Below are 26,751 nucleotides of genomic sequence, written 5' to 3' on the forward strand. Positions count from 1 at the left end.
TATTTACCCAACAGTCTCCTAAGCGAGAACGGAAATTAAATTAAACTGAATTTATCGCGAACGACTATTGCTTTCAAAATACTATCTATCCTTAAGATTATCGGTTTTTTCACGTCGATAAGGACACGATAAATTATCTCGATAAAGATTATAAACTAAAAACGTCAAATGTTGATTGATCTAGATTAATCTTTCGTTTTTTTTTTATTTTTATTGCGACGTACATCGTCGTGGAAGTTTACAAATGATAAAATTGCTTTATCGATAATTAAATTATCATCGTTTATTTGAAATTGTTAAACAGAGTGTCCACAAGTGTATTTAAAATTATTAGTGGTACCACGTGTTTTGTACAATAATTAAACAGCGTTAGGAAACACGTTAATTTTGGTGGACTTTATCTTTGAAAAGATGGAAGCGTTTCCGGATGTTGGAATGGTCAATTACCCGATTTCAACACTTCGATTAAAATCAAATATACGGTACGTGAATTTCCATAATGTTTTATCATTTTGCATATAAAAATTATATAATCGTTGTTTCTCTCCACAAATAGATATATAATAATAATAGATAAGATATAAATCAACAGAATGTTAATAGCACTAATAACGTAGTGTCTCGAGGCATTCGAGATTACGTAAGAGCGATTAAATTAATGAAAAACAATGCTTCCCAAGTGCTTGGAATTGTAATATCGTGCCGATGACGAGAATAAAATCTCAAAGGTCTTCGAGCCCGTCGCGTAGTACTCGTCGAAAGCCAATTTTATTCCAATGAATCATCAATTGAATGAATCAAGCGACAAGTCGCGCGTACTATTGCGGGATCAGTGACATTATCAGGAACTAACATAAGTCATTATCGAGCTGACATTGAACGTTCCGAAAGAAATCGTTTCCGGTCGCTTCATCGTAACGTGGCGTCAAGTATTTCCAATAAAGCGTACAATATCCCGAGAAACAGGTTGTCCCTTAGCTATATTTCTCTACAGATGGATACATGTATCGAACACGTGCCAGTACTCGACCTCTATAAACCGTTCGATATTTCATCTCCAAGTTTTCAACGAGCATCGTTCAACGGGATCACTTCCCGAAACCATCTTCCTTCGACTGTTCTGCGTACCTTCTCGTCTATTTCGTACACTGTCACACGAAAATAAGCCTACTCGTTGATCAGAAACAATAAATCGAGCCATAGGAGCACGCCTCGTTTATATCATCTACAGGAAGTTCGGACAACCCTGGGGAAAATTCTAATGGGAGATTCTAGAGGCCAAAATAAGACGAAAATCAAGAATATCAATTTCTCAATTGAGGCTTCGTTAAAAAGTTATTAACGTTTAAAGTTGTGGCTGTCGAACTGCAATTTGACCACCTACTTGAATTTTTTTCTCGAAAATGCGCAGGATTTCGAGGGTATGTCTGTTCACCAAAAATGATTATACTTGACTCCCGTAACCGAAAATAATTTTTTTAGAACGATTTGAAAAATTTTATTTTTGCCGAAAAATTTACAACTTCTCGAATTTTTTTCTAGAAACTGGGTAGGAATTTGGGGATATGTCTATTGACCAAAAATGCTTGCAATGGGCCCCTGCAGCCGAGTATAATTTTATTAAAACGATTTGAAATTTTTAAATTTTGTCAAAAACTTTCACACCTTCTCGAATTTTTTTCTCGAAAGGGGGTAGAAATTCGAGGGTATGTCTATTGACTAAAAATGCTTGCAATAGACCCCTGCATCCGAATATAATTTTATTAGAACGATTTGAAATTTTTTTATTTTGTCAAAAACTTTCACACTTTCTCGAATTTTTTTCTCGAAACTGAGTAGGATTTCGAAGGTATGACTAATGATAGAAAATGATTGTAATTGACCCCTGCAACCGAAAATAATTTTTTTAGCAAGATTCGAGAAATTTTTTTTTCGCCGAAAAATTTCCAACTTCTCGAATTTTTTTCTAGAAACTGGGTAGGAATTCGGGGGTATGTCTATTGACCAAAAATGCTTGCAATGGACCACTGTAACTAATTATAATTTTTTTAGTATGATTTGAAACTTTTTAATTTTGCCAAAACTTTCACACTTTCTCGAATTTTTTTCTCGAAACTGAGTAGGATTTCGAAGGTATGACTAATGATAGAAAATGATTGTAATTGACCCCTGCAACCGAAAATAATTTTTTTAGAACGATTCGAAAAATTTTTTTTCCGCCGAAAAATTAAGGCACCTACACACTGTCGATTTTTCTTAAAAATAGTTTTTCATTTTTAGTAATTTTATTTGACGTCCTATAGAAAAGTTGTCTAATAGTTTTTTATAGGTACCCATGAGCTCTACTTCAGAAAAAAGTTTCATTGAAATATGTTCACTATTGTAGGAGTTATGGACGTTTGAAAATTGGACCATTTTTATGTGGTTTTTCTAACTTTACGGGGCGAAGGAACAACTTTGTCACTATTATTATAATTCCTACATATTTGTTGTCAAAATACGCGTTGTTTGCCGCTTCGAACATCAAAATCCTTCAATCCGTTCAGAAGTTATGGCATTTTAAAGATTCGCATGGAATTTTCGGGCAACATAAATTACATTTTCGATTAGGAATTTTTTTCTCGGAAATGGGTAGGATTTCGTGGATATGTGTAATGACCAAAAATGATTGTAATCGACCCCTGCGACCGAAAATTATTTTTTTTAGAACGATTTGGAAAATTTTTTTTTCGCGGAAAAATTTCATCTTCCCGAATTTTTTTCTCGAAAATGGGTAGGATTTTGAAAGTATGTCTATTGACCAAAAATGATTGTAATAGACCTCTGTAGCTAAAAATAATTTTTTCAGAACGATTTGAAAAATTTTTTAATAACTTTTTAACGAAGCCTCAGTCAAGAAATTAATTAATTAATATTCTTGATTTTCGTCTTAATTTGGCTTCTAGAATCCCCCATTAAAATTTTCCTTAGGGGTGGCTGAACACTCTGTATATTGACGTAGATTGGTGGGTTTTTTTCTTTTATCTTTTGCAATATCTTTGGTTTTGTAATATGCTGACACGTTTCCTTGATATAAATGACCAAAGTGAACTTATATTTAGAGGTAAATTAAAGAAAAATGCGTGTACACATAATAGACAACGCGTACTAAAACAAAACAATATATGTTACGCGACACCTATCGACATTGAAAGCTATTGTATCGATAACGACGATAATGTCATCGATCATCGATCATCTATCACGATACTTGCACAAGTAAAATATGCAATTTAATAGAAACTAAACAAAATTTGCCAAATTCAGAAGATTCCTCAAATTTCAGCCTGATTAGATGAATATTTTCGTTAATATATGATAAAACCGATCCTTATAAAAAATAAAATACAATATCCAGGCTCATTAGTGGACAAACAATTAAAAATGTCCACGTTTCAATGAAAAGCGTTGAATTAGGTTTTAATAAAAAATTAAACAAGTTTTGTGAAGACGATGGCTTTGTTTCTTTTTAGAACAGAAAAGTAATTAATAAAACAATTAACGTTATATGGAGACTAATGACGGCTTAGATATATGTTAAAAATTGAACTGTCTGATCGAATAAACGTCACGAATACATTACTGGTTGCTCTATCGATTATCTATTATCCGAATACAATTTAGCCCATTGCTACTAATGGTCTACCAGAGGTCGATGCCCTGCCATCGAATAAATATTTTCTGGTGTCGGCGCAGACGACGTTAATATGATTTATTCGCAGTTCAATTATGTATCAAAGGTCAACGAACTCATAAAAACTTACGAGCAACTTATTGACCTATAGAGTTCATTATACTCTCGGAGTTATTTCGTTATTTTCGCATCTTCGTGTCTTGCAAAGTCGCGAACCCGATGTCGCTGTAAAAGTGTTTAAACTTTTGATTGATCAGGCACGTGACCGCTTCGTTAGCCAGTGTTTTGATCAATCAATCCCCGACATCGTCGATTTTGCCAAACATCAGACATCTTTTAAAAGCGTTTGCAACCGGTGTTACGAGCGCGGTCTACGGATAATAGCGATTTTTGGAGCGAATCGCGTAATTCGTATCAAGTCTCCGTTCTAGCTGAAAAGCCGCGTGGAAAGTGCTCGAGATTAGAACAGTCGAGTCACCTAAAAATAGGCTGCGTTCGTCACGATTCATGCCTTGGTTTCGTTAATTGTGTTCTCGTACCTTTTGGCACGTGTTTACTTTTTTATTTAACGCTCCAAAATGTCTCTCGAGCTTTTATCCAAACAATAAAGGAGGAAAAGCAAGAAATAGCATATCAAATCCAAAGGAGGATGGCAAAACCTGATACCACGATCTCTAGAAAAATTAATTTGTAGAAGAAGCAAAAGACTTACGATCGAGAGATCCTTTTTACTCGAAGATCCAAACTCACAAAATTGATCGAGACACGCAGTAATTCGGGCGTTACTAATTTGTGTGGATGAATTGAACGTGCTGCAGTTGTGTATTAATATTATAACACGTCTTCTCCCTCTCGATGCTCGCTCAACAGTGACCAGAGTTTCACACACGTCACTCTTCGTGTCACACTCATCCCTCCATACAAAACATCACTCACTTCGTGTATCATTCTTTCTTGCACTCTGTGACAATCAGTACCATAATTTGATCCGAAAAACGAAAAGAAATCTGTATTCGAAGGATACCAAGAAATCTGTATTATCGAGTGATAAATTTCGCGAGTTGCTGTGGGTTTGATTCGATCGTTTCGGGTTGTTTTCTTTTTTAGAAGCATTTAAAGTACAGAGGAGAGTTCTGGCGAGACTATGTATAGCATGAGATTATCCGTGCAACCTTGCCTGCTCGCTGACCTCCTTACTTAATCAGCCGCAAGGGTTTCGCAACCTTTCTGTGCATGCATTTCTCTCGATCGCCGTGTTTATTTTCCTCCGCTGGCTCGAATCGCGTTACGGTTCCGCAACCGCAGAACTTTTTTTTTCCACCATCTTGGATCGCGAAATACGGTCGATAAGCGATTAATGGGAACATCTGGCAATAAACGCGATATCAATCGCGTGTGACAAAACCCTGTCGCGTTCCCTTTATCCGAACTATCGTCTCATCAAACCGGAAGCGAGCCATGATGGCCACTTTTGCGATATCCGATACTCGTGGCGTACTCGTCCATTCACCGCGATGGTTTCATTAACACGAAACCGCGTTTCCCTCTTTTTTTGCATCGCAATTAACGTGAAATCTTATACGGTTGAAAAAATGACAAAGTTCTGAACGTTAATATTGTTTGTCGCCATGATACTCCGGGCTGCGTTGTTGACACAATTATGAAACGTTGGAAGACAATTTTTAGCGCCCCAGGACCGTATAAAAAGAGTTTGTTTGGTGCCCTGGGGGCAGTTAACGGAGTATGGAACCTTTTGGGGGTAAATGGCACCGTTTTCTGAATGGAAATTCACTTACTTGATATAGTTAGAATATCTTCTCTTAGGAAGAGACTATACAGTAAATAATGCTTTTTAAAACGGTTTGTTTCGAAGATATTTATCTCTAACTCCATAAAGTGAGACCAACCCCATAAAAATGACCCAATTTTGAAACGATTGTAACTTCTTCGATAGGGAATGTACTCCATTGAATTTTAGTGTGATGGTAGAGCTCATGGGTCCTATTCTGCGCGTAAAGTCGGGATTACATACATCGTGAGAACTGGTTCAAGCTTGTGCTTTGATATCACCTCGTTCCGACCGGAGAGATTTCGCTGGAAAGGACCAAATTAGGCCACGCGGACCTAGAGCCTAGAGCGACACGTTACGTAACACAACCCGAAAGAAATCGATTCGTGACATCGCATTCAATTCCGTTGTCGACGTATCTCGTTTATATCATATACATGGTGCTCGGGTCAACCCTGGGAAAAATTCTCATGGGAGATTCTAGAGGCCAAAATAAGACGAAAATCAAGAATATCAATTTCTTAATCGAGGCTTCGTTAAAAAGTTATTAACGTTCAAAGTTGTGGCTGTCGAACTGCAATTTGACCACCTTCTCGAATTTTTTTCTCGAAAATACGCAGCATTTCGGGGGTATGTCTGTTCAACAAAAATGATTATACTAGACTCCCGTAACCGAAAATAATTTTTTTAGAACGATTTGAAAAATTTTTTTTTTACCAAACAATTTACAACTTCTCGAATTTTTTTCTAGAAAGGGGGCAGGATTTCGTAAATATGTCTAATGACCAAAAATGATTGTAATTGACCCCTGTAACTAATTATAATTTTTTTAGTATGATTTGAAACTTTTTAATTTTGCCGAAAAATTGCACACATTCTCGAATTTTTTTCTCGAAAGTGGGTAGGATTTCGTAAATATGTCTAATGACCAAAAATGATTGTAATTGACCCCTGTAACTAATTATAATTTTTTTAGTATGATTTGAAACTTTTTAATTTTGTCAAAAACTTTCACACCTTCTCGAATTTTTTTCTCAAAAGGGGATAGGAATTCGAGGGTATGTCTATTGACCAAAAATACTTGTAATTGACCCTTGTAACTAATTATAATTTTTTTAGTATGATTTGAAACTTTTTAATTTTGTCAAAAACTTTCACACCTTCTCGAATTTTTTTCTCAAAAGGGGATAGGAATTCGAGGGTATGTCTATTCACCAAAAATACTTGTAATTGACCCTTGTAACTAATTATAATTTTTTTAGTATGATTTGAAACTTTTTAATTTTGCCAAAAATTGCACACTTTCTCGAATTTTTTTCTTGAAACTGAGTAGGAATTCGAAGGTACGACTAATGATAAAAAATGATTGTAATTGACCCGTGCAACCGAAAATAATTTTTTTGGAACGATTCGAAAAATTTTTTTTTCACCGAAAAATTAAGGCACCTACACACTGTCGATTTTTCTTAAAAATTGTTTTTCATTTTTAGTAATTCCATTTGACGTCCTATAGAAAAGTTGTCTAATAGTTTTTTGTAGGTGCCCATGGGTTCTACTTCAGAAAAAAGTTTCATTGAAATATGTTCACTATTGTAAGACTTATGGCAGGTGAAGATGGGGCATTGTTTTATTATTCTTCTAATTTTGTTTAGAAATTATGATTACTCGTTCTTGAATTTAGTTGGTTATTGGTACATTTATCGTACGCGTTGAGAGCGAAATTCTAGCACGAATAGAAATTCTATCCAGCCTCTCGCCGTGGGGTTAGAACGAGAGAACGTTTAACCTCGAACGAAATCGAGTCGAAGGCATCGTTAATCAATCGTGTTTTGTAATTCCAGCAATTTTGGTAGCAGTCACGCGCGCTACACCGGTTCGACGATTGGAAAGAGGGAGAAACGATGGAGTTACATCGATGATGGTATAAGCGGTGCTAAATAACAACCGTGCGTGCGGGCACGCTATGAAAACGAATGGGCAGTTGCAGCTGCCGACTTCCACGACCGCGACTCGTTCGCCAGGTCGTCGTTCTACGAGGTTGACTATACGATCGAGTTTAGCGGTACTTCTACCAGAGTCAGCGCCTTATTAAACCACGTGCCTCGCACTGCAACCCGACAGTTTTGGCTCTTTCTTCTCTTTGACAATCCACAGCAACGCCAAGCAAAATATAATTCGATCAATCATTTATAATACAAAAAAAGTAATAAAAAAGGGCTTAAGAAGTAAGACCACTGTAAAAATCTGAAATAAAGCATTTTTTTTTTTTGTGGTTTGAAAAGTAAGAGGATAATAGTATTCAAGAATGTTATTAACCATGTTAAGTGCAGTATTTTTGGATAAATATTTTTTTTTAGCACTTAACAATATGGTTAATAATATTCTTAAGTATTATTATTCTTTTACTTTTCCATCCATTCAAAAACAAAAATTGCAAGAACACGATTTATTTCAGGTTTTTACCAGTGGTTTTAACCCTTAAAAAGGCTCGAAAAATAATTGTTTAAAAATATCATTTTTATAGGTAAATTAAAAGCAATTCAATTCAAATTTTTAGTCCGCCATTAAATTTTCGATCGAAAAAGTAGTTAAATTGATCGAACGTGAAGTTTACAGTTTCGACCTATTGATTTTGCAAATTGTAATTTCACGGCGAATTATCATAATAAGAAAAATAACGAATGGTTATATCATTGAACGAGATAATGAATATTTCAAACATACTTCAGCGCGTGGCCTATGCTAAACATTAAATTATGCTATAGATACAGAGATACCACTATCACTTTTAAATATTAGAACCAGCAATACTGATCATTGTAATAATAATGATTGCGTTATTATTTCTCGTTAACACGTTGATCGCCTTTTTTTTCTTATTTTAAGATTATAATGCTCTGATTGCGGATGTTAGAAATTTGACATGATATGCTACTTTAAAAAATGTTGCTTTCTCTAATTACTGTTACGTATATTTAATTTAGTTTACGTACAATTTCAGTACAATTTAATTTAGTTTAATCTATTTAGGATCAAATTTAATGGGAATATATCTTCAAAATACAAACTGTTAATATAAAAAGAATTTAAAATTTTAAACGCTGTTCAAACGGAATAAAAAAATATTAAACAAACAGTGGAAATGTCTCGTTGAAAAGCGTTGATCTGCAATTTATTTATAATTGTTGGTTGAATTTTTTCATATCTCGTGCATTAATTATTGCAAGAATGATTATCTAGGCGTTGAAATGGGAAAATCCCAGTTTCTTGCATTATTTCCGATATTGAATCGGTTTATTAGCGGAAAATGTTAAACTTGAATGGAACAGATTGTCAATGACATTTCTCTGGGCACTAACAACTTCACAATTACTTGTTAACTATGTACCATAATGTGCCTAATGAGTTGGGAAATTAGAAAAAGTACTGAACAGAATACTGTTTCCTGACTTAAATTCGAATTGTAAGTTTTGTGTTTGAATAAATAATTTAGTATCGTTTATTTTGCATAGAAAATCTTGTATGCAAATTGTATGTAAGATACAATATTCATTAATATTAACAATGTTTAAATAAATAATTTAGTATCTTTTATTTTGCATAGAAAATTGTATGTAAGATACAATATTCATTAATATTAACAAGCTTTGCAATTGCAGAAGAAAGAAGCATATGAGCGAAAAGAATGCTTCTCGTACACTTCACTTGCTATTAAAAACATCTCTAATCTCTAATCTCTAATCGTCTATCGTAGGAAAAATGGAACGAGAGAAACAGACGAATGAGATCGACGGTCGAACATCTCTGGCTGTTAAAATTCATGAACAGAAGATGACAAAGGTCAATTATTAATTGCGTAATTGTATCCAATAGAGCTAAATCATGATGCATATAGTAGCCTCCGCGTACACAATACGTGTACTATAATCAAGCAATTTCTGAACAGGATAGATATTCTGTGGCTTCCTTGAAATCAACTAATTACCCACCTCACATGTGTTAAATGTCATTGAAGATGATGAGTGTCTATATTATGATTTAATCATCCTAAAATAACGCGAATTTTCTACTACTTCTGAGCAAAATCCACCTGTTTCTGCAGAACCGTTTCAGAAACGATTAAAGTTAGTTTCATCGATTGGTAACCTGATAAATGTAAGTTTCGAGTGTCCAGTTGATATCAAGTATGATCGAACAATGTGAAATACGAATATTACCAGAAACCAGAGATGGATAGAATTCTTATACAACATTTGAAACAAAGAATTACTGAAAAGTTTGAGTCGCGTTTTGAAACGATTAAGAGATCCCCCTGGGGGGATTTAATGGCGGATTCTAGAGGCCAAAATAAGACAAAAATGAAGAATACCAATTTGTTGATGGAAGCTTCGTTAAAAAGTTATTAACGTTCAAAGTTGTGGCTGTCGAACGACAATTTATCCACCTTCTCGAATTTTTTTCTCGAAAATGGTTAGGATTTCAGGGGTATGTCTATTCACCAAAATTGATTGCAATTAACCCCCGCAATCGAGAATAATTTTTTTAGAACAATTTGAAAATTTTTTTTCCGTTGAAAAATTTCACCCATTCTCGAATTTTTTTCTCGAAAATGCGCAAGATTTCGGGGGTATGTCTATTCACCAAAAATGACTGTAATCGAACCCTACAACCGAAAATAATTTTTCCACAATGATTTGCAATTTTTTAATTTTCTCCAATAATTTCACACCTTCTCTATTTTTTTTCTCGAAAGTGGGCAGGATTTCGTGGGTATGTCTAATGACAAAAACTGATTGTAATTGACCCCCGCAACAGAAAATAATTTTTCCAGAACGATTTAAAATTTTTGAATTTAATTGTTAATAACTTTTTAACGAAGCTTCCATCAACAAATTGGTATTCTTGATTTTTGTCTTATTTTGGCCTCTAGAATCCGCCTGTATATCTACTTTTTCTTGTACTTATAGGAATGTTAAATGAAACTTTGCGACAGTGGTTACTATATTGTTCTCTTTCTGTTATTGTAGGGTAATTAAATCTAGTGATATTTTTTATTTTCATGACAACCGATTAATAAACTACCGGTCGGTAAAGAGTTAAGGCGTAGCCATTTTGTGGAAATGTCACACACAGGGAATACTTGTACATTTGTCACTCGGTTTTGTTCGTCGCTTGACTATCCGTCCTTCAAACAGAATTTGTCGTATACGTTCCGGAATTAACGTAAAGACAAAAAGCATTGCAAACAAGGGGGATTCGTAAACCGATAAGATGGGCGAAAGATGCGCCCGGCGTCGACCTCTGTATGTTACGATGTAACTTCGGGTGACCTAAATAAAGACAAACGCCAGGCATCGGAACGAAGGACTGGAGAAGAAAAAAACCGCTCGAACTCTATTCAACCGTGCGATAAGCCACGCTTTTCGACCTTCTCTTCGCGTTCCCTTTATCGACACTCTACTTAAACGGGCGACAAAAAAAAAGAAGAAGCTTCTGTTTACCTTTTTATCGACGCGAATTTCGATCCCGAGGTATAAATACTGCGTTCAACGATAATAAATCTCCCCCTCCAGATTACGAAAGCAAACGCGGTAATAAATACGAAATTAAAATCCGTGAATCCGTGAATTCGTCGCCGATAACACTTAATTTGCGATTCGCGTGGGCCGCTGATTATACGTTACTTCCGGTTCACGCACAATTTTCGCTAACCGCGGATAAATGCTTTCCCCAGCTTTTCAATAATATTTATTTTCTTAAATCTGTGTCTAACATTTTTACATTCCTGTAAAATATCACGGAATATTATTTGCTCTACTAGGTATCGATTAGGTGTTTCTTTAACGTAATTTTATTAACTTTCCAGAGCGTATAGATTAATTATAAATATTCTGCACAACCTTAGTGTATAGTCTCTTCAGAACATTCTGTTTAATTATAAAAAAAATATAGTTGGTCAATATCGACGCTTTTATAAGAAATTTTAATCAATTTTATTTAGAAACAGCATCGATGAAAAATGTAACCTCAAAGATCGATATTTCATCTCGATCAAAGAATTTTCTATCAGCGGATAACTCGTTTCTTTCATATACTTTTTAATCTTTGTAAATAACAACGACCTCCCAAGATATGATAAGAGATATATGTATTTGAGATCGCTATTATTGTTTGTTATGTAATCACGTACTTTTCCTTTACGCGACATCGTACCCCCAAGAAAAACAAAAACATTGACTTGCACTCACGGAGCTCGTAAAAAACATTCTACACTATTTTCTGAACAAACACAAACGGATCTTTGTATCCTAACAGAGAGATTTTTGTTCGAGCATCAACGTAAGAACTAGATATTTTGCATATATGCTGCATAAATTGCTAAGTCGACCTATGACCATTCGAAGCATCCACTTATAAAAAGATCTAGCCACGCTTTTTTAAAACAATTCAGGACACTCTGTATACGTATACACGAACACTATAAGTGTTCATACACTCTTGAAGAATAAAACCCACTTGATCAACAAATTTTACTGTTCATTATTTATTGTATCAATATATTACATATTTAAAATTTGCAGTTCAAGTAAACCGGGAAATTTCCTTTAACAATGATTTTAATAATAATAATAATAAACTTTTTATTCCATAAAAAATTGCTTTAATATTTTCGAATATCCATGTAACGTTGCCTCAATTAATTTAACACAAATGGTATGAAAATTAAACAAAACAGACAACATATATTTTCCGTAAACAAAAATTTGTATTTACGAAAGTATGAATGAAAATAGAAATTAATTTTTAAAAACAAAAGTAAAAGAAAATGGCTATTCCGTTACCTCTTTGAGCGACGTAACTTGGAATCCTCCCGCGAATAAAATCCTTGTACGAAGCACAGCATTATAGGTTTTTTCAGAGAAGCGGTGACTTCCCCCATGCACTTTTATTATACGTTGTATTTCCTCCAAGAAACTTCTCGTTATCTTTTCGCCGGCTTTTTTTTCTCGCCAACCGCTAAGGCCCCGAAGAGTGAACTTATCCTTCTCTAGACTTAAGGTTAGTATCCATGGCACGTCATCGAAGGCACTAATTAAGTATTCGTCGTGCGTATTTTGGACAGACGCGATCTTAACGCAGTCTCGTTTTCAGACGTGCGTTGTTCGGCGTCGATAAAGAAAAAAAAAGGAAACATTCGATAATGTATCGATCGGGAACAAAAGAACTTTTTTCGTGGATTCGTTCTTCACGTGTTAGTACGACTGCTTCGACAGCCGCGTGAAAAACGCACAATTCGCGGTGCACCGTTTGCCATTGTCAAGGGTTGCGATACGACCCTTAAGGGTATCGCCATACGGTTGCCAGGCCAACAACCACGATATAAAGAAGAAAACACAGTCCCTCTGTCGTTTACTTGCGATTGGAAGGAGAATACGACACTGGCAGCTTATCGATTTTCCTCGTTTGCCATTCGTTTGCAATATGCATCGATATCGTGCATACAACGAGTTTCCTCTTCGAGGATTTCAGTCGTGTCGAACAAGTAACACAAAATTGGAAGATACGCGACGATAAAATAACTAACGAAGACGGATGATGTCCTTAACTTTTTAGAAGCGATTTCTTTTCCAGGATCGAACGATACCGTTCACCGACAGGCTACTTTCTTCGCTTCTCACTTCATTCTTCCGTAAACAAGAGGAGAAAGATTCCCAGGGAATTGGCGGCAGTTCTGATTTCGCTGGAGCACGTATCCAACGTGGATGGCGAATGACGGTGCCGTTGGATCATAACAATCGTTATCGCACTCGCGCATCACATCTCGTTTCTCGTTTCGAAATGAAGCATCCAGTATGATCGGGAAAGGCTTATCGTGGAGTGGGAAGTGGCGCGCGCGCGCGCGCGTGTCGAAAGAATAAACGTGCAGCGATCGTTCACCGGCGACGATGTATCGCGATCGATCGTAACGATCTTTTTTCGCGTGCTGGAACGACGCACCGACTACGACGATCAAAATGGCGGCGCGAGAACGACGGGTACAGCATGGCTATGCATCGCGCGATCCATGGTTACACGATTCCTAACCTCTAACCGACAACTGTTGTGAACAGAGGACGACAGCACCGCGACGCGAGAGAAGACGACGCGACCGAATCGTGTCTCTGTCCGACACTGCCACCGTCGACCCGTACCGTGCTGGCAGCGCTCGATATGTCCTGCCTTCTCACCTATACTATCTTCGTCCTAACTCCCTCTCTCCTCCGGTCCCTCCCCCTCCCCCCTGCCCCCGTCACCCATCGCGTCGTCTTCGCTTCGCTTCCGTTGCTCGCGAGGGGTTGGGGGCAGATTGCCAGTCGCCTCGAACACGCGCGACCAACAGACACGATGCCAATAACGAGAAACGGAAGGACGCAAAACAAAACAAAAACAACTGACAACCAAATACACATCCTACCAACGATTAACAGAGTTCGCTAAACTTTACGAATAAGAATCTTAGATTTATTCAACTGTAAGAGTCGATAAGTAAGGTCTCCCGTAAAATGTAATGCAATTACTGCGGATGTTTATGCAAATTCATATTTTTGTTAATAGAATTAATGGCACGGAAGTACTTTAAGGATTTCTTATATTTTTGCATATTAAATATAAGTTAATAATATAATAATATAATATAATATACTATAATATAATGTAATGCAATTACTAGACTGCGGATCTTTATGCAAATTCACATTTTTATTAATAGAATCAATGAAAGTACTTTAAGTATTTCTTATATTTTTGCATATTAAATATAAGTTAATAATATAATAATATAATATACTATAATATAATACAATATAATACAATATAATATATATAATAATAATGTAAGTATTCTGTAGTTTTTTGAGGATTAAAATTCCCCAAAAATGCATAAACATCCCGCAGTCTAGTAATTACCATTTAATGCAACACATTTTTTCAAATACACTTCGGGACAAAAAAATGGCCACCGACCCTAATCTCCTATATTTAGATTCAGTCTGAGTTATGGATATCTTAACGTTGCGTCTAATCATCGAACGTGGTAAACGAAAGAAAGAAGGAGAAAGGGGGAGGGGGATTGATAGGGCTATTTTAGATATCCGTTATCGATCAGCGTCGATGGAAAAAAAGAACTATATTTTCACCTTTATCGTAACCGATATTGGATTTTTTATGCCACAATTCATAAATGATTATCAATTTATTACGGGCTTTATGATACTCGAAAGCATGAAAATTACGTATTTAACACTAGATTTACGGAAGCCGTAAATTTGACGGATGTTTCATTCCATATTTAAAATTGCAGAACGCGTAAATATTATTTTTCAACAACTTATGTTGAATTTTATTGATGCAATGGCACGAATACATATTCTAATTAAAAGAAAAATCGTATTGCAAGGTGATCGTCAACGTGAAAGGTATCGATAAATATACGTGTAATCAATGCCCGTAAATCTAGTGTTAATGTTTCTTTGTTTCATTTAAACGACAAGTATTCTGGTGCACTTTTTTTTTTATCGTACAATCAACATCGTGAAGTACTTATATTTTCAAACAATAAGTAATCCTTGCACCACCCGATAATCTCTTTTAATTGCACAGTGACAGTTAAATATAGATCGCAATCGTATAACGGGCGCATACATACGATTTTTATTATTGTGTCCCGATTTCTGTTAAATTATTATCGCGCAGATAAAGGAATTTTATCGGCGCCGAACGATAACGATACGAAACTAGATAAAAGCATCCTATGACACTTGATCTCTCGTACTCTTGCTTGCCCTATCAATTATTAAACATAGATAACGATAAATAAACACCAAGTGGCAAACATTTTCCCACTCTTCGCAACCTTCATCCTCCGAGGAATTTTATTTTCACAGAAAAACAGCAAAATTTTATGCTGCCCCTGGATTATAAACCTAAATCTTCCGATATTTAAGTTAGAAGACACTTTATAGAATATAAACACCAGGACTCACTCGTAAATACAATAAAATCGTTAATGAAACTGTATAGTCACCAAATAAATTACTAATTGTAAGTTATAGATTATTTTCAAATAAAAATGTAACAAAATTCAGTATGCATAAAAAGCTCTTATTTTGAAAAACTTTAATATATTTTAAAGCGTGTTTAAGAAAGAAACGCGTAGAATATCTCAACGAAGCACACTATTCGTCTCAATGAGAAGGAACGAAATTAAAGAAGTTTGAATCGACTTTTGGCCGCGTTTTTTATGCAAATACCTAGAGAAATATGTAATGTGTTTACCTGATGATGCAGAATCGAACGGTTTTCTCCATGGACGGCGTTTGCTGATAGGCAGCTTAATCAGAGAATGATGAAGAAACCCGAAGCTACCCTATGGAATATTCAGCGTGGCGCGTAAGGGAAAAGATGATCTTGCTACTGTTGAAGAAAGTTGCTTAGAGCGTTACGAGGCGACGTTATCTTTCTCAACGGATACTGACCACCGAGATACATACGTGTCACGTAAAAATTATGTTAGCATTCGCGATGCAGTCATTATCTACCGTCGAGGGAGGAAGCGGCGTTTACGTTCGCGTACGGAACATCATAAATCAGCCATTTCATAGAAGCAGATAACTCTCTGGGGTCGATTCGAGGAAAACGAGGGAGAACGAAGTTCGAAACGGAAAGAAAATGAGATAATGTTTCTCAACCGGCCGTTAGGGGTAATCTGATCGAAACATTGTTGTAATAACTCCGTATGAATAGCTCCGTTAATAAACTTATCGTTTAATTAAGGGTGTGGAGCGCGATATTGTCGACAGCATATTTTAAAATACGATCGATTCAATTCACGCGCGTATCGGTTGTTTGCTCACCCTGTATAACCCTGTGTGATTTACGTTTAATTAAATTTATTTTCAAAGTTTCAAAGTTTCTGTCATTTTTATATTTAGAATTACGCACGTATTAAAGTATTATGTTCTTTTTATAGCCACTGATAAGTCTCGATCAGCTCGAATAATGGAGTCTCAAAGTTGCGGCAAAATTGCGGTACTCAAATTCACACTTTTTAAATATATAAAATACGTACAGCGAGACGTAAAGAGCTATTAAAGCTTCTTTTCAGTTTATATCTCATTTTTAAAAAATAAAGTTATTATTTTAGGATATTATTATTATTCATTTATTAACGGGTAATTAAACCCTTTAGTACAACGATGTAATATCTAAGGAACTACAGATGTGGATTTTACATAATCAAACATTATCGCTTAGTGAACGTAACAAGAATAAATTAATTTACAATACGTTGCAAGGATAGTTTTAGACTTTCTAATGATTGTTCAATTAAATATTAGATATTGCATTTTTATTATTTCTTTTTTTGAATGGAATTGGCTAACTTTCTCGTATAAAATGTACTTAATCGAGGCCACAATATCGGCTGCTCGAAATGCTCGGGAACGAAGAAAGTATCGAATTCCGAAGAATAAACTAAATACTTGGAAAATCACTTTGAGCGAAGCGATTGGCCTCGATGCATCTTCAACCAGAATAATTCGATCGATTAACGCATTGGCCACCGGTGGCTGGCACTTGAAACTTCCAACGCGTTTCAAAATCGTTTAGAATGAAAGAAACTAAACTAAACGGAGTTAATGCATAAAACAGTGTACCTACTACCGTTTATGCTGACCAGAATGAATATTCTTGGAAGGCTAATTTCATTAAAAAATTCTCAATTTATATCAATGTACAGTGGACGAAATGTTTATAGGAACACTATGATTTTCAGCAAACTATTCCCTTAAAATCTACCTAAAGTAATTTGTTTACCTTCTTCTAATGACTTATCGAACACGAGCCTCGTAACTTAAATCGTTACAAATTGTAAAGTACCATGAAGACATTAAAAAGAAAAGATTGTCTAACGAGAGTTGGGTGAAAAAGTGTCGCCCGTGTAAGTAATTTATTCACCCAATTGCCGTCCCCATTCTTCCGTCGTCTGGTGCCAGTAAATGATGTCTCATCGCGCGGAAAACGCGTGCAAAAGAGCACGTGTGTGTCCAGACGTATGCACACACGTGTACCATGGAACGTAGATCGCAAAGCCTCGAGGCTGATCCTTGAGCAACGTGTAACGAGACTCTAACCCGAGAATTAAAAGCAAGACGGCCGGGAGCAACCATCGGAAAGGCTTGCAATTAATCCGACAGACACCGCGGAACCCACGGAAGCCTCGTATGACAACCGACATGGATTTGCGTCACGCAGGAATTGGCTTCCTATCATATTTCTATCGATCCGATCGAAGGAACGCGTCCTTAACAGAAAGGGGCGTTCTCAGGCCACTTTTCGCTCAATTATTCTCAGCAAATAAATATTTTATTCTACCAAGTGTTTCACATTTTCATTTTGTCTTCCTAAAAATTTTGAGAATTTTTACTCTGCATCGATGTGTTCGATCCCACTCTTCTGGACCATCTGTTATCGATCTCTATTTTTCTAATTTGATTTTAATTTCATTGGACATGTATTTCTAGTTTCGAACCAAATCGATTCTATTTGAGACTACTAGAACTACTCTGTTTGTATTAATAATACATAAACAAACAATGTCAATGAACTATGCGAGTGGGAGGAAGAAGGGTGGAGTACGCAGAGTATCGATTTTGCGAACGGAACGTTTCCCAGGTAATTTGCTTGTTTCGAGATCGCAGAAAATGATTGATAAGGAAGCAAGCCGAGTCAGCTATTTCTCTGCATTTTAAAATAATTGTTTACACAGACTCTGCGGAGGATAATTGCAAGATCTGCTGGAACGAGACGATCGATATATCGAGCTTGAGTTTCAACTGCGTTTCTAGCCGCACAGAAAATTTCTCTCGCATTCTACGAAGGTTAGTAAACAGTCGCAACATTAAAATAGCTGTACCATGAAAACTAGGTTGAGCGTGACAAACGAAAACAGGAACTTCTGTGTTATATTTTGAATCGAATTCTTTGAAATTCAATAAGAATATTACCATACTAATTACAAGATATTCTGCATGGAAGAAATGATTGATTATGTTTCTATCATAGCAGTTAGCGAGGATTAGTGATGGAATCGATATTCAATCAATACTGAAGCATTTATACCAGATATCGAACGTATCGAAATGTTATATAGATCTTGTAAAAACCTTGACAATTTCTACCGTTGTTTCGTTAATTTTTTTTATGCATACGAGACTAAAAAATGCAGCACAGTAGAGAGATTTATACAGTATCTGAATGTCGAGAATAATTACTAAGGAGAGAGAGATGTGACGATATCAGAAACGACGCGTTGTTTACGATTCAACGGTACCGTGGATCTTATCAAGCTCGTCTATACAGAGCTCTTTTTCTGTCTAGATCTAGTCACAAGTGGTAGCAATGTTGCGTAACGCCGATGTTTGGCAAAGTTATGCACTCGCTGTGAACCCGAGCGCGATAATTATTTTTACAAACATCACTTATCTGTGGCGCTAAAACAATTTGCTCCAAATAGATACTCGACATTTTTTTAACGCGTTTTAGTATGGACAAATTATACAAGTTATATCGACGATTCTCACTTTGATCCAGGTTATTCTCGAAACAAGTAAATAGAAGGAAAATAACGATGATAGAGGACAGTCGATTCAGGCAATCGTTTCGCTATAAATATTTTCTACTCGTAAAAGCTTATTACCTCGGGAATGAGCGCGATATCGAAAGTAGGATGTACCGTCTAAAATTGCAATAACTACAACGCCGGCTAAAAGTGGATCAGAGAGATTAACCTTAATATCAAAAGCTTACATTAAGAAGCCATAGAATGTCATTCTATGCGAGAAGAGGCAACGGATGACTGCCAGAATAGTCAAGATCTTCGTCCCACTTTCCACTGACGATTCTTGTTCTTTAATAAATTGATCAATGTTCTTCGATCACCAAAATAGCACAGAAATACAAAAATATGCAAAAGAAAACTTCTAAACAAAATTGTCAAGATTTCACTGTGATTTTTTTTATCATAAATTATGATTTTCTTCTGTTTTGGAGAATTCTGCAATTCTTTATGTAACAAAAAAGCCACGTGAAAAAATATTGTTATTGATTTACCAGCATTCAGTCATAACAAAAATAAAGAAGTTCCATAGGTAAACAATTTTTTATTTTATTAAAAAAACAAGGGTATCCTTCGAATAACCTTAAAGTCGTTCAACGAATAAAACATAAATATAATAATTTGAAATGGAATAATTTTTACATATTTAATATTTTTCAGCCTCTACGTAGGTCCCTCATAAATTATTATAATAGAATTTATAAAATACAGGGAATTGTACGATCTGAATAAATCTTTTTTATTATTGACTGAACACTAAAGGATAAACGAATTAAGAATTAGATGAAACTAGTGTGTTTTGTAGAAACGAGTCGCGTTTTAGTGAAGTTTGAGAAGCACTGCTGTATGGTGACGCAACGAATATTCGATGTACGTATGTATGAACGTACGCGTTCCATTCCTGCACGCATTCGCGAAGGCAACCACCTCGGTTTGTCGTTTTTCCCCCCTTCTGTCGCGTGCAAGAGGCGCGAGACCACTTGTTCCACCGTACTTTAAGTTTTACACTTGAAGCAGCTGTCGAAACACAATTTTCAAAAGGGTTGAGAATTTTCTACCATCACTCCCACCCCCTCGACGAGACCAAAGTTTCAAATACATTTTAAAAGATTATTAGTTTCATTTGTTCCTATTTTTCGCGGTAATTTTGTATTCGTCCAAAGCAAAATTCTTATCGCGCGATATTTGAATAAATAATATCGAGTAGAAATTTTCCAAATGTGTCCTAAATAGGAGCGGTGATAGATCGATCGCATCGAAAGCGAGGGACCCAGTTATTCCGTTCGAATATCCGGGGCACCCAGATCCATTAATCCCGTCCAGTCCGCGAGGCGTTTTATTCGAATTTTTTCGGATACAAGCACGTACGATGTTAATACATTTATCGAAGGACCGTAAGGGGAATCAATACACGGGAGTAAAAAAGAATTTCCGCGCCGCGTATTTTTAGATCAACAGATGCCGCAGCCTTGAGTGTATAAAAGTTGCTCTAAAAATAAATGACCAATCCCGAAAGCTTATTTACTAATGGGAAATCGGTTCATCGACGTGTAACGGTGTATACCGCGAGTACCGTTCTATGGAACGACGACGAGCGGAATTCCTTTATTTTTCGCGCGAATGCAAACTAACAAAGTTACTTTTATAGTTTCGATACTTACTTTTCGAAAGAAAACTACGACCATAATTTATTAACAATTTGAATATTCAGTGTTCGGTCATTCCTGGAAAAAACTTTAATGATAGATTCTAGGGTCCAAAATAAGGCGAAAATCAAGAATACTAATTTGTTGATTGAGGCTTCGTTGAAAAGTTATTAACGTTCAAAGTTGTGGCTGTCGAACTGCAATTTCTCCACCTTCTCGATTTTTTTTCTCGAAAGGGGGTAGGAATTCGAGGGTATGTCTATTCACCAAAAATACTTGTTACTGACCCCTGTAACTAATTATAATTTTTTTAATATGATTTGAAACTTTTTAATTTTGCCAAAAATTTCACACTTTCTCGAATTTTTTTCTCGAAACTGAGTAGGATTTCGAAGGTATGACTAATAATAAAAAATGATTGTAATCGACCCCTGCAACCGAAAATAATTTTTTTAGGATGATTTGGAAAATTTTTTTTTCGCGGAAAAATTTCATCTTCCCGAATTTTTTTCTCGAAAGTGGGTAGGAAATCGAGGGTATGTCTATTCATAAAAAATACTTGTTACTGACCCCTGTAACTAATTATAATTTTTTTAATATGATTTGAAACTTTTTAATTTCGTCTAAAAATGTCACACCTTCTCGAATTTTTTTCTCGAAACTGGGTAGGATTTCGTAAATATGTCTAATGACCAAAAATGATTGGGATTGACCCCCGTAACCAAAAATATTTTTTCCAGAACGATTTGAAACTTTTCAATTTTGTCGAATAATTTCACAACTTGTCGAATTTTTTTCTCGAAAATGATTAGGATTTCGAAGGTGTGTCTAATGACCAAAAATGATTATAATTGACCCCTGTAACTAAATATAATTTTTTCACTATGATTTGAAATTTTTTTTTTAGCCGAAAAATTTGTCTACCTGTTCGAATTTTTTTCTAGAAACTGGGTAGGATTTCGACTATATGTCTATCGACAAAAAATAATTGTAATTAACCCCCGTTATCAAAAATATTTTTTCCAGAACGATTTGAAACTTTTCAATTTTGTCGAAAAATTTCACAACTTGTCGAATTTTTTTCTCGAAAATGATTAGGATTTCGAAGGTGTGTCTATTGATCAAAAATGATTATAATTGACCCCTGTAGCCAAAAATAATTTTTTCAGAACAGCTGCAAATATTTTGGACAGTGTACTGTTATTAAAAGTTTCTCAATTCGATTGAACTGAGTTGTAATTATTCTCGAGATTGTACGTTCGATAAAGCCGCCATTTTAATCGACGTTTTCATTCAAAATAAATGTGCGTCGTTAGATGCTTGAAACTTCAAACTGCTCGACTAACACACACGATTAATAATTCATCGCGCGGCTAGTAAATTCATTAATCTAACTTTGCACGAACGTATTATCATGAAAGCACCGTTTTCCGGAAGTGAAAACCGCGCGCTTATGGCCAATCATCGACTATTATTAAAATATGCAAAGTCGATGATTTCTGGAAATGCAACATCTAATATTTAATTTCCAATTATTACAAAGGACTATTTTTAATTGAATATTTTCTAGGCATCGTTGTAAAATGTATTTATAACTCAAAAAGAACCACCTTCTTTTAACCTCAAGGTGAGCAGTTATTTCAAGGATACCCTATAGAACATTTGCCACACTCTTTTAATCATGGAACATTTTTTTGTCCAATAATATATTTACAGAACGTTTCTATTCTATTTGGTTTTTAAAATGAAAAACGTAGACTTCACTTCTACTATTTCATAAATAAAGCTTTCTTTTCGACCACAAAAGAAACAAATCACAATATACGTCTGTGTAACGAAGAATTAGTCTAATATTCTCAGAATAATTTTCTCACGATTAGCTAAACCCGACTTATTAATTTTCATTCTCATTCTCAGGGACTTTCAGTACTGTAAATTGCAGGCCTAGTGATCTATCGCCGCTGTCATGCACCTTCGGAGTGACCCTTGTTATTCTCTATCCAATTATTTCCTTTTGTCTATTTTAAGACGTTCTCTTTATCTATCATGCATGAGGCCTAGATCACGTAATCCTTATACACTTTGCTCAAAATAATCGCCAGGATTATCAGCTCGGATTTATGGCTTAATAGATATCCAATAATAGACTGTCTCAAATAAGACTTCAAAGTGCTTATCAAAATTACAACAGAATTTACCATCGAACTGCTTGCTTATTAAATGTACTCTGTTGCCTATGCATTCCTGTAAACATTAATTATATCGTAACTTGAACCGCTTCTGTGCAATGCTTAATCGGTTTAACGCGGCGTGTGTGCTCGTGAGTAATGGATGACCAGTGTGCATTTGGAAAAAGGGTCAATTGAGTGTGAACCGTATAACAGGGAGTCAGACACAAATGATTTGCGAGCTTCACTCGAGCATCGCGAAAAGAACCACCGACTAGGAACATCCGTTAAGCTTTTCACCCCAATTCATCTACACTTTTCTTTTTTTATATTTCAACAGCTCTTACCAAACTGAACTCTTATCAAAATAATATTTATTCGATTTTTCATTGTGACTTGTTGGATTTGGGTGAAAAAGTAGTAGTCCTTCTTTTACTAAATGAAAGTTTATTCTTTGGTTTCGAAGGACGTCTTTACTCTGCTAAAACTGAACAAGAAGTGACGCGACGCTTAGGTCCCCTAAAAAGGAAAACTGGTGTCCACTTAAAATGAAAGAAACCATTGCCTGCATCGTGTTTATTTCCCTTGCCTTCGATGACAAAGACAGACCCAGGCCCCTAGAACCTTCGACTACAGACAATGGACAGTGTTTCTCACTGTTAGATTCAGTTTTGTGAAGGATTATTTATTAATAATCCAACATGTACCAGTTTTCTAAGATAGGAAACAAGCTTTTCTTCATTTACAGTGATTCATTATAGTGTATATGAATTGTAGAAGTGGGTGTAACTGTACGTATGTGAATTAGTAATTATCAGGATTAGGAAGAAACTCACCCATTGATGATGGAAGAGGATTCATCATTGTTAGGTGGTCCCGACACGTGGACCTTAGGCACGCTGCACGCATCCACCTGCCCTTGACCATGACCATGACCCACTTGCTGCTGATGGCCGTGAGTTGCCGAGTATTCATCGCTGTCGCTGCTGTGCGGAGGCTCAGGTCCTACTCCGCCACGAGGTCTGCAAAAAAAATCAAATTTCGTCAATATAAAACCTAATCCTTCCCTCCAAAATGATTTGCCACCTTCAATCTTTTAATCAAACACACAGAAGACATTTGTATGCATCGTTGCACACAGAGAGAGCCATTTGCACCGAGTAAACCGGAAGAAAGTTTTAGAAAGTGTTCACGTAATGAAACATTTGTCAAAATTAAGTTTAAAATCAAATCTACTATATGCAAAATTCATGCAACGAATAAATGTACTACTTTATATATAAATAGCAATTTTTCCAGAAGCCCTTCCATTTTATACGAAGGTTAATCGTGTTTTATCGAATAAAGGAACATAATCGCGAACACGTGAGATTATCTGCGTCAAAATTAAGTTTAAAACCAAATCTTCTATATGCAAAATTCATGCAAATAAATGTACTACTTTAAAATGTATAAATAGCAATTTTGATGAAGAAACTAGTCCTTAATTACGATATTCCGAAAGCTTCAGTGTGGGTGAAAAATGACCCGCCATCGACCTTCCATTTTATACGAAAATTAATCGTGTTTTATCGAATAAAGGAACATAATCGCGAACACGTGAGATTATCTGCGTCGATAATGCTTTAAAACCGTGCGCTCTTAATACAAATCTCCACGAACGTGATTTCCTGCACGATTCGTTATCGATCGATCGTATTTTGTGTACAATATATTTCACGAGGTTTCGAATTATAAAGAAAAGCAGAATAATTTTAATTCGATGGGTCGTGCATAGGTTGCAAGGTTACATTTCTAATTCACTGTCGTCATTGGTGGACTTCGATAGACTGGGAAAAAATCCTACAGATAACTCTAAAGTTCAATAGATTAGGTATTTACTTCGTTTGACACGAGAATTTTATGTGATTATGCACATAAAATTCCAAGTTCTTCTCGTACTATTCCTAGTTTAAAATCAGCAGTATGTTATTTAGTTCTTATTTAGTATTTTTATACTGTTTTTTACATCTTTTGATTTATGTCTTGGAAAGGATCATGCTATACACACGAGAATATATATTGCACATTTATTCATTAAATAATCGTTTGATTAAACAAGGAACAAAATAATTTGTTATTTTGTATAAAACATGTTCTTTTCAATTTTAGTTTATTTAGTGATTAGATACTCCTTTGTCAGTCCAGATGCTGCTCGTTGAAGTATTATATTCTTTCTATACAAGCTGGTATTATAAATTAATATTTAATATAAAGTGCATATTTGGTTCTAAAAATAAAATACCTAAATGCTGCTTTAAAACACTTTTTTTCTCGAAAGGGGGTAGGAATTCGAGGGTATGTCTATTCACCAAAAATACTTGTTACTGACCCCTGTAACTAATTATAATTTTTTTAGTATGATTTGAAACTTTTTAATTTTGCCAAAAATTTCACAACTTCTCGAATTTTTTTCTCGAAACTGAGTAGGATTTCTGGGGTATGTCTATTGACCAAAAATGATTATAATTGACCCCTGTAACTAAATATAATTTTTTCAGTATGATTTGAAATTTTTTTTTTACCCGAAAAATTTGTCTACCCGTTCGTATTTTTTTCTAGAAACTGAGCAGGATTTCGACTATATGTCTATTGACAAAAAATAATTGTAATTGACCCCCGTAACCAAAAATATTTTTTCCAGAAGGATTTGAAACTTTTCAATTTTGTCGAAAAATTTCACAACTTCTCGAATTTTTTTCTCGAAACTGAGTAGGATTTCTAGGGTATGTCTATTGACCAAAAATGATTATAATTGACCCCTGTAACTAAATATAATTTTTTCAGTATGATTTGAAATTTTTTTTTTACCCGAAAAATTTGTCTACCCGTTCGAATTTTTTTCTAGAAACTGAGCAGGATTTCGACTATATGTCTATTGACAAAAAATAATTGTAATTGACCCCCGTAACCAAAAATATTTTTTCCAGAAGGATTTGAAACTTTTCAATTTTGTCGAAAAATTTCACAACTTCTCGAATTTTTTTCTCGAAACTGAGTAGGATTTCTGGGGTATGTCTATTGACCAAAAATGATTATAATTGACCCCTGTAACTAAATATAATTTTTTCAGTATGATTTGAAATTTTTTTTTTACCCGAAAAATTTGTCTACCTGTTCGAATTTTTTTCTAGAAACTGAGCAGGATTTCGACTATATGTCTATTGACAAAAAATAATTGTAATTGACCCCCGTAACCAAAAATATTTTTTCCAGAAGGATTTGAAACTTTTCAATTTTGTCGAAAAATTTCACAACTTCTCGAATTTTTTTCTCGAAACTGAGTAGGATTTCTGGGGTATGTCTATTGACCAAAAATGATTATAATTGACCCCTGTAACTAAATATAATTTTTTCAGTATGATTTGAAATTTTTTTTTTACCCGAAAAATTTGTCTACCTGTTCGTATTTTTTTCTAGAAACTGAGCAGGATTTCGACTATATGTCTATTGACAAAAAATAATTGTAATTGACCCCCGTAACCAAAAATATTTTTTCCAGAACGATTTGAAACTTTTCTGAAACTAAATGCTGCTTTAAAACACCCCTAACGCAAAGAAACCATTTTAACACTTCGACTAGCACGCAAATTATTAAGAAAACTCTATCAAGTCACGCACATGAATCATTAACGATAAGAATAAAATAAGACTCGATGCAGATATCGATTCATTCGCGGAACTGTTATTGCTTCTACTCGTGTCAGGAGTGTGTAAACATAATCAAGTACATACTGAAACATCGATGGGGAAAACAACAAGATTTTCAAGTGTATATTTCA

At 35.2% G+C, this 26,751-nt stretch overlaps 1 protein-coding gene across 4 annotated transcripts in view; it reads right to left on the reverse strand.

Moving 5' to 3' along the window:
- Positions 1-26,751, reverse strand: part of LOC122402921 (GRAM domain-containing protein 2B-like) — a 51,669-nt gene that overhangs the window by 16,395 nt on the left and 8,523 nt on the right. For all 4 annotated transcript variants that reach the window (XM_043406114.1, XM_043406115.1, XM_043406116.1 and 1 more), the window contains exon 3: positions 23,767-23,952. In XM_043406114.1, the coding sequence (XP_043262049.1) occupies positions 23,767-23,952 (186 nt within the window). The remainder of the gene's footprint in view (positions 1-23,766; positions 23,953-26,751) is intronic.

This window comes from Colletes gigas, unplaced genomic scaffold, assembly GCF_013123115.1.
Source record: "Colletes gigas isolate AHSC1104 unplaced genomic scaffold, ASM1312311v1 Colletes_gigas_Sc00041, whole genome shotgun sequence".
NCBI classification, from domain to species: domain Eukaryota; kingdom Metazoa; phylum Arthropoda; class Insecta; order Hymenoptera; family Colletidae; genus Colletes; species Colletes gigas.